This window comes from Nicotiana tabacum, chromosome 11 (genome assembly GCF_000715075.1).
Source record: "Nicotiana tabacum cultivar K326 chromosome 11, ASM71507v2, whole genome shotgun sequence".
Taxonomy (NCBI): Eukaryota; Viridiplantae; Streptophyta; class Magnoliopsida; order Solanales; family Solanaceae; genus Nicotiana; species Nicotiana tabacum.
Window position 1 is genome coordinate 92,629,604 of NC_134090.1, and position 9,964 is coordinate 92,639,567.

The 9,964-nt window shown below is 36.3% G+C and overlaps 1 protein-coding gene across 1 annotated transcript; it reads right to left on the reverse strand.

Moving 5' to 3' along the window:
* Positions 1 to 6,726: 6,726 nt before the first annotated feature.
* On the reverse strand, positions 6,727 to 8,058 carry LOC107783810 (RING-H2 finger protein ATL74). The gene has a single exon (XM_016604829.2). It carries the CDS (start codon positions 7,513 to 7,515, stop codon positions 6,928 to 6,930), a length of 588 nt encoding a protein of 195 aa, XP_016460315.1. The 5' UTR covers positions 7,516 to 8,058; the 3' UTR covers positions 6,727 to 6,927.
* Between the last annotated feature and the right edge of the window lie 1,906 nt (positions 8,059 to 9,964).

The window sequence follows — 9,964 nt, forward strand, 5'->3', positions numbered from 1 at the left end:
GTGGGGTTACTGTCTTGGGTGTTGGTGTGCTAATGAGGCACAGGTCATTCGGTCTGTTTGATCAGTGTAATTGAGATTTTAGCAGAGTGGATGACTCTTGAGAATGGTTCTAAAGGGTTCAAGAATTATATTTAGCAATTGGGAATCTTTATGATTTGAATATGGCCAGAAACTAAGATTTAATTGGATGATGTCGAGACTTGCAGCATTTTTATATCCTTATGGATTCTACATTTCAGTATTGGGAAGGTAAGAGGAACAACTTTAGATCCACAGAAGGTCTCTTCGAAGTAGGTATATCGGTTGTGATACTTTTGGGGTGCTTAAGAGGGAATTCAGCGGCTTATGAGTCTTAGGGTGGTATGGTCCTATGCTAAAGTTTGTGGGGCAAGTTTTGGTTAAGGATAGTAGTGTTCTAGCAAGGAAAAGTATCAATTTGAAGGCAATTCAGAAGGAACTCGGAGAATTAGGACAGCTTAGTAATGGGTTGGATCAGCATGGTAACATATGTGATTTGCTCTTTTTGTTCTTATGATGTAGTGAGTTTCTACAGGTGTTTTGTGGCGATACCCTCCGGTTTTGATGGCTTGTGTAACTTGGTTGAGTTAGAGGGATTCAGTCTTGATGGCTTGGTTAAGGGCAAATGGGTTTCAGAGAGTTCTTGATGGTTTCTACCACGGTTTGAGATGTACAATTCCTACTGGTGTGTGGGACAAGTTGCGTATTGTGATTTTCTCCTGGATGGGATCAAATGGAAGGTTCTTGGATTGAGTATGTAGTTGCTCGTGACTCAGAGTGGATTATGAAGTTCTCGTATTTTTCATATAATGGCATGGTATATGCGGTGTGTTATGTGGGATTGAAATTGGCAAGTGCAAGGCCAAGATTCAGTTTTGAAGGGAAGGACGTAATTTCTTAGGTAGCATGGACGGTTTCAGATGACTAGGTAAATGGCATTACTATTTGGTATGGCTTGATGAGAATATATAATTCAAAAGGGTCAATGTGTTTTGATTTATGGATACTTCATTGGTATTGTGGTACTCATCTAGTTGATCGACTGTTGATATTCAAATTTTGCTTTGTGGCACAGAATAATTTTAGAAGTATTCTTCATGGGATGATCGTGTATTAGATAAGGTGAGATTTGTTAGACGTTCGGGCGGTGGAGTTGGGGATTAGATAAGGTGATTCATGTGTTCTATGGATTTGGAGACTGGTAGTTCTCAGAAGCAAATTGTTTCGTGGTTGTGGACTGTGAAAATGTGGCCAAAGCTAGTCAGAGGATGGTATGCGTTAGGGTTAGGACATTGTGGACCTTCAGAGGGTTATTTATCAATTTGTGGATGGGCAGAGTTGATCTGGGGTCCATTGGTAGGCCCAATTAGGATGTGTATTCTACACTGGGTCGGATTGGTTTGCTCCATACTTCTATGGTTGAGGGATTTGCTATTAGTTTGTTGTTGAGCTCATTCGTATTCTGATATGATATGTGAGTTACTCTTCTATGCTATGAGAAGTTGTTATTCGTTGGTTATATGCACACATGTTGCAGTTCTATTGGGGCCTTATAGCAGATTTGATCGTGATGGGTATTTGGGTATTACATGATTGATTGCTTATTGGTTATGCTCTTTCGGGTTTTGTGCGGCGTTGTGTCATTTGCTTCTCCATGGTTATCGTAATTCACTTTAGGTGCTTGATGTCGAATTTTGCATGGTTGTTGATTTGAAGAAGGTGGCTTGAGGTATATGCCATGGACCACTATTTGGATGGGGTCACGCATTGCAGCAGAGTTATGTTGAGGCATGGACCTTTGTGTTAGATTCATTTGATGGTCCTATGGTATGTGATGGATTTTCGGCATTTTGATATGGCAGTACTTGTTAAGCTTACGGGATAGTCCTCTCGTTAGAGTCATTTTCTATGATTTGAGTACATTGAGATTGTTGCTTACTGGTGCACGGATTGCACGGGTTGTGGATTTAGATTGTATGGATATGGCATGTCACTATAGTGATTATGTTAGATGAGATGAGGTCATCAGACCTAGAATAGGTGCTATCGGATCTGATTGCGGTATATTTGGAAGGATATTGTTTCTGCTCGGCTTAGAAATTTGCTATAATTCCTATCGAAGGAGAAGGGGTTCCACAACTGGTTGATCTGATGAATAGTTATGAGTTTCTGCGTGTTTCTTTCATCATCAGCAGTACACAAAGGCTTTAGAACGAGGTTTTGTTTGACATGAGGTTTGTTGCCGGTATTGGGTTATTTTGAGCAGCTACTGTAATCAGTAATTTTACTACGAGTATGCTAGTCGTGTGGTATGTGGGGTGATTACATCTTGGGTTATGGTTATGACTTGATATAGCTTGTTCAGGCTTATGTAGTGTGTAGATGTGAAGTTCGGGTCTTGTAGTAAATTCCAGATGTTGAAAATTGGATTCTGTGGTTTATAGACTAAGGTTGAAGTAATGATCTTCAGTTATATTGTGTTGTCGGGCCTAGATGGAATAGGGTGACAGGATCACCCCCGAGTATGTGCATAGTAAGGTTACATAGCGGTTTGACGGCTTAGGAACAACTCTTGGCACGTTCGAGGATGAACGTATATTTAAGTGGGGGAGAATGTAATAACTTGGCCGGTCATTTTGAGCATTTGTATTTCGCTCGGTAGTTTGAGGGAACGAGTAGCTCCGTATCATGTATTAGGACTTGTGTGCAAAACTTGAGTTCATTCCGAGTTGATTTGATATGTTTCGGCGCGAAACTTTCGAAGTCGAAAGTTCATTAAGTTTGATTTGAGGCGCGTTTCGTCGTTTCAATTTTGTTATTCATGATTTGAGGCCTCGAGTTGGTCCATGTAATGTTATGGGACTTGTTAGTATGTTCGTACTGGGTCCCGAGGGGCTTGGGTAAGTTTCAGATAGGTTTGGGCTGCGCTGCACTCGTTTTTCTTATGTTTCGACGTCATTTCTTCAAGCATAAATGGTACCACATTAAGCAAATGATCTCCGATTTCTACTTTGATTGAAGCATTAGATCCATATCGTAACTACGGAGCCATAACAAAAAGAATCATCGAATTTGGACATCGTATGGGGAATTTATGATCATTTTACTAAGAATTGGGTTGCTAGATTTTTTCCAGATTAATTACGAAATTGCCACTGAAGTCGAATTTAAATATCTGCACTATTTGCAAATATTATAACCAACATATATCCTTCACTATAAGGTCAAATGAAGTGATTCAAAAGCCTAAATTGACTAAAATTCCACAAGAAATCTATTGGAGGCATAAAAAGCGTGTTTCGGGATCGATTGGCATGAGAAACAAGGTAGAATAGCTGGCAGAAAATATATATATAACAAGAGTTTGTTCATTTGGTCATATTTTGAGTTGGGGAGCTCGGATTTGGTTGATTTCGGGGGAGATTTTCACCATATGAATTGGGGTAAGTATTCTCTACTCAATTTTAGCTATATTTCATGAATCCATCTTCGTTTTTGGGATTTGATTGATGATTTCAAAGTGAAATTTGGATTGGGGTAAGTATTCTCTACTCAGTTTTGGTTATATTTCATGAATCCATCTTCATTTTTGGGATTTAATTGATGATTTCAAAGTCAAATTTGGGGGGGTTTGCCTAAAGTTTCATAAAGTGAATTTTTAAGTTTTGAATATCGATTCGGAGTCGGATTTGAGTGAAATTAATTAGTATGGTTGGACTCATAATTGAATGGGTCAATCAGCTTCTGCCTCAAATTAGTGTAGTTGAACTCATAATCGTATTCGCAAAGCACCAATCATCTTATGCCTCAAATTTCCATTGTGAATGCGATCAAATACCCGTGAACGCAATGCACTTCCAACCTAAACCTACGCGAATGCGTCCTAGTCGTCACAAACGCGTCCGAGTCGTCGTGAACGCAGAGGCTGAGCCCATCCGGCTCCCATCCAGCCTCTTCTCTTACATTAACGTGAGCCTTTGCCGCGAAGGCAAAGAACAATGACCTCAACAGTTTGCAAATGTGATGCCCTGTTCGCAAACGCGAAGAACAAAAACACTGCTGCTCGAAATAAACCTTCACAATTGCGAGACCTGCTCTGCAATCGCAAAACAATCTCAGCCAAGCTCCGGGTTGTCCTTAGTTTACACGAGCCACTCAAGTCTAATCATACCAATAACTCCGTAAATACTAACTAGACTTATCCAAAGCCTCCAAAGACATGCAAGATCACCACATCTACGAATCGACAATCAAACCATTTATTGAAATTCTCTTACGTTGCTAAGCTTCAAACTTCCAACCAAACGCCCGATTCCTATCAAACCAACTCGGAATGCAACCGAACTTTGCACACCAGTTTCAAATAATATGATGGACCTATTCCAAGTCCCGAAATAATAATTTATGCCGGATAATATCAATATCAACTTTCGGACATACATCTAAGTTCAAACATTCAAATTCGCTGCATCCTAGGTACCTCCAAAGTTTCAACTTTAGCCAAATAGAACCAAATCAACCTAGGTACCTCCAAACCCATATTAGGACATACATCTAAGTACAAAATGACCATACGAACATAGTGGAACCATCAAGATATTATTCCAAGGTCATTTAAATAAAAGTCAAACCTTCGTCAACTCTTATAACTTAAGCTTCCAATCATGGAGCTAAGTGTTTTAGTTCATTCTAAAACCTTCCCGAAACCAAACCAAACCAACCACCCCCAAGTTACAAAATAACAAATAAACATACGGAAAGCATCAAATATGAGAGCGGGGCTCAAATACACAAAACGATCGGCCCTATTGTTACATCATCTATGTCACCGGGCACGTATTATGATTGTATTTTATTATAACATGTGACTTTCTTGTCGAGATTCACACAAGTTGAACCAGATATACTAGTAAAGAAACTACTGTTTTCCCTTAAATCTGTATCTCTTATTTAGGGGTGCTTGTTTTTGCGAACTTCATATTTTGACCAGTATCCATAAGAAGGTTTTCCTCAAATAATTTATCAGAAGAATCACTTTGTCATAGTTACCAACCTCATGCGTTGCGCCAAATGAACAGAGTCATGGGAGGCAGTACACTGCTATCCTTTTATTCTTAATAGTCAAACAATGTCAGGAAATGGCTCAAAAAGATTCTGTTCCATGGCTTTGTAAAGATGCTTGTTGTACATATATGATACCAAGCATCATGTATATATTGTTCCTTTACCGCTTGTTTGTATGGTTATTCCCTATTGTATCGTATTGTATTGTTATCTCAAAACAATATTTGTTTTGATTATTTTATTAAAATATATTGTATTGTATTGTTAAATCCATTGTTCCTGAACAATGAAAAGTTCCCTTTTTTGAAATAACCGATTTGGTGTGGTGTGATTGTTTCCTATTTTTTTTTCAACCTATAACCTACTTTATTTTTTTCTAGAACTTCTGCCGCCAATATTAAAGGTGTTTTGCTGGCTTTTGTTTTATTTTTTTTCTTAATTTGCTTTTAACTCAATTCTTATTAGCTGTGCTCCTTTGTTTTGCCTTCTTCTATCTCACTCCGCTGTTTTATTTTCTTAAGGTGCTTTGGCTTGTTCTGTTTTATTTTTTAACATTATTTTAATGCATAATTTTTGATAAATTTATTATTTAAACAATTGAGAATATTTTAGTAAACTTATCGGTTTTAGTACAGTATGATACAGTCAAACCAAATAGCAAAATATTATTTAACAATAACAAATAATACAATATATCCAAACATTGTATTCATAAAACGATACGATACAATATGATACAGTGCATTATAAAACGACGGGGAACAATGATCCAAACATAATGTTAGGCTTTAGCCAAGATAAATTCTTGGCAGCAATATTGTTAACAAAAGGTACACTCAATACCTTGTTTTGCAGTTACACTACATCAAGAAATAGTGAAATGATTGCTTAATTGAGAACCTACTTTTCCCTGTTAAAGTGAAAGAAGAAGAGGAAAAGAAGAGAAGCAGATTCCATGTCTTTAGCACAAAAGGTTGATTCCACCCCATAAAATCAACAGAGACCAAGAAACTTGGAAAAGAAAAGAAAAATATTCTTTTTTATCTTTATTTCTCCTTCATCTTTTCCCACAGTTGATAAGGTTCAAGGATTCATTTCATTTGATCTCAATGAAATGATCAAGTCCTTTTATCTATTTAAAGTAACATCATCGGACTGCCTATGAGCAGCCGACACAAAATAGGCTCCTAACTCCACTACTTATAGCCTGTTTGACCAAGTTTTTTTTTGGGCCAAAAGTGTTTTTTTTGGCCAAAAGAAATTGAGGTGTTTGGCAAGCTTTTGGAAGGAAAAAAAGTGCTTTTGAGGAGAGGCAGAAGCAGTTTCGGAGAAGCAGAAAAAAGTAGCTTCTCTCCAAAAGCACTTTTTCAGAAACACTTTTGAGAAAAATACACTTAGAAACAATTTTCAAAAGCTTGGCCAAACACTAATTACTGCTCAAAAGTGTTTTTCTAATTAATTTGCCAAACACAAACTATTTCTGCACTTTTTTAAAAGTACTTTTGAGAAAAGCACTTCTCAAAATAAGCTGATTTTAGAAGTTTGGCCGAACGGGCTATTAGTCTAGCATATGCGTTTAGGGAGGCCAAAATACTGATACATGTGTTAATGGAAGGTAGAAACAATCCGGCGAAATTGTCGAGGTACGCATAAGCTTACCCTGCTGATGGAACAATGGATTTAATTAGTCCAATTGAACCCATAACTTTAAGAATACAAATATATATATATATGTGTGTGTATGAAAAATCACTAAAATGTCAACAAATATCAAAATTTGAACCCATAATTTAAATTTTTTTATGGATTCAGCGGTAAAAACGTTAAATGTTGAACTCATAAAGTTTAAATTCTAGATTCGTCAGGAACACCCACAAGTCCACTTGGTGCAGTTCCAGGTTGTCTCAATCCAGCTTCCACACCCCCTGCATCATCAGAGGATGTCGTCTCAGGTTGTACAAGCAATGATTGCCTACAAGTTGGGCAAGAAGAGTGCGAAGCCAACCAAATGTCTATGCACCTAACATGAAACCCATGGTGACATCTAGGCAAGACTCTCACTTTCTCACCGTCCATAAATTCACCAAGACAAATTGGACAATCCGTGGCCATAATATTAACTCCTGATCCATAAACAGCCACCGGAATTCGCCTCAACGTGCTCTTCTTCAGCCCTGTTGCAGCTAAGCGTTCAGCCCGCGCATCTGCTGACTCGAAAGAAAATCTGCGGCTACATCTGAAGGCACACCTGATAATTGAATTTAGACCAAGTGCGCATATTAATGCACAGAGCAGAGCTGCTAGGATAATTATCATGGTGGTGTCAAAACTTGCTTCCTTGGAGTAACCATGAAATGAATTGCTTTCGTTGTTAGTTGGCGGAACATAATGAGTATTAGGAATTAGCCGCTCTGTACGATAAAAGAATTCCATAGTCCAAATCCGATTCTTGTATTACAGCAGAAAAAAGTAGGACATATGAACTGAAACAACTATGATGGTTCTTGTTATGCAAAATTGAGTTGCAGTGATCAATGCCAATTCTAGTACTGAAAATGGAACCAGAAATTAAAGGAGATGGTCATCACAAGATCAAACAATTCTTTCTCTGAAGAATATGTTGGTTTTGTGACTTTTATGATGGGGAATGAAAGATGGCAGTATAGAAAATAAGTGGTGGATGTTTTTGTGATTATCTTGGATTTCCTTTGAGAGTAGAAGGAAGGGAAGAGACAAATAATGCCTAAATCAAAGCTGCTTGTCTTTTTGGAAAACAAACTGAGACTAGACAGTATAATCTCAAGTAAAGTTCAAGAGACATAAAGTTTTTTATTTAACTGTTTCTTTGCCTTTCAAAGTGAAAAGCTGAGTAATAAAAGTATTAGGAAGGAGGAGATGAGTAAGATTTTTGGGGGAGTTGGGTGGTTATACTGAGATGTGGCGAAGAAGATACCAAATCAAAGTGAGTTATATCAACATAAATAATGTTAGTATGCTGTCTTTTCAAAGGTTTACTGTCACATTAAAAATTTAAATTTAATAAGTTCTACATTTAAGATTTTCAACACGCTCACTATATATATGTATAAAATCAAGGATTCAGTCCTCTATAGTACTTCCGGTCCACTTTAATAAATTTATATTCTAGTATTACTATTAATTAACAATAAAATTTACCATATTAAACTTAATTTGTTCATTAAAAAAATATAATAAAATACTCTTTAGGTTACTCCAAGGGTAACTTTGAAAAAAAGAAGTCAATTCCTTCTTGATATTAAAAAATCAAGTTTATCCTTTATTAAGGTTTCAGGTACAAAATTTGGAAATGAAGAATAATCCGGTAAGGAACACTTGATCCCCAAGTTGACCTATGAGATGCGAATCTAAATTAGTTGGATCAATGAATTTATGATGCCAAATAATTTTTTTACAAGGAAATATTAATACTGAATTTTATAACCACGTAGAGAAACTTGGGTTAGGAGAAGTTGGGTGGGAGGGATGTTAAGAATGTGGATTATGGTTACCTGAACCCTCTCTAATCAGAATAAGTTTCGCACCACAAATTAGAGGTGTTCATAGAAATCTAAAAAATTGAATCAAACCGATCAAAAAAATTGATATTTTTTTGTTTGGTTTGGTTTTGGTTTTGAATTTTAAAAACCGATCAAATTTGGTTTGGTTTTGGTTTTAATAAAAAAATAACCGAAAAAATCGAACCAAATCGACTATAGGAGTAGCTATTTCAAATTTATTATTACACCTATATATATGTATATTTTATACAAAGTTTAAAAAAAATTATGGTTAATGTTAATCGCTTGCACTTTTAGTACCGTTCTTTACCTTTATATTCTAGTTTGATTGGTAGTTTTCTTTTGTTAAGTGTAAGAATCCATTTCATGTTAAAAAATATATATATTTTTAATTGAGCCCTTAAATTATTCATCACTATTTGATTCAATTATCATCAATATATTTTAGTAAATAATAGATTTCTCAAAGGGCAATTGATTTGATAGTGTTACGTTGAAAATATGGTCGCCGAAATATGTGATTGGTAGTGTATGTCTTATATTTAAGAAAAAATCGACAAATAATCGAAAACCCGACAAAACCCAACATAAACTGTATCGAGAAAAAATCGACTTAATTGATTTGGTTTGGTTCTAATATTTGAAAAATCGACTTACTTGATTTGATTTCTTTTTATAGAAAAACCGATCCAAACTGAACCCTGAAATCCTTTGGTTTCTTTTTATGGTTCACGCACCGAGTGTTCCACAGCACCAAATCCTTAGAAAATGAAAAGAAAAAAGGAGCACCAAATCCTTTTGCCACTCCAACATTCCTCTAACATTTATAGGAAAATAAATCAGTCTTCTTTACTTCATTTAATCAACTTCCCAGATTAAATTCAGAGATCAAGATAAAGTTTGCTCAATCCCTTGCCTAAGAAAAGTCACCATCTTTATCTTCCGTCTTACCCTTTTTTGTCCATTTTGATCCTAACCAAAAAAAGGATAGAAAAGAAGACGAACTTTTCGTCCAATATTATATTAGTGACAGCCAATTTCCCTCTTTAACGGTGGATTTTGAAGTTCAATGGTCTAGAACCAATTCAACAATTTCACTACTGTCACGATCCGGATTTTTTACCCTCGGGTGTTGTGATGGCGTCTACTAATGTGAGCTAGGCAAGCCAATTATTTGAACAAATTACTTCTTTATCCATTTTATACTCTTTAACAATTATAAAGCCAAAGCATGTGGACAACGAAAAATTTCAATAAGCGAAAGAAATGCAGTAAATTATCTGAATATATATGTCTAATACAACTGTTTGAACCTCGAGCACCCAGAACTGGTGGTCTAAAAC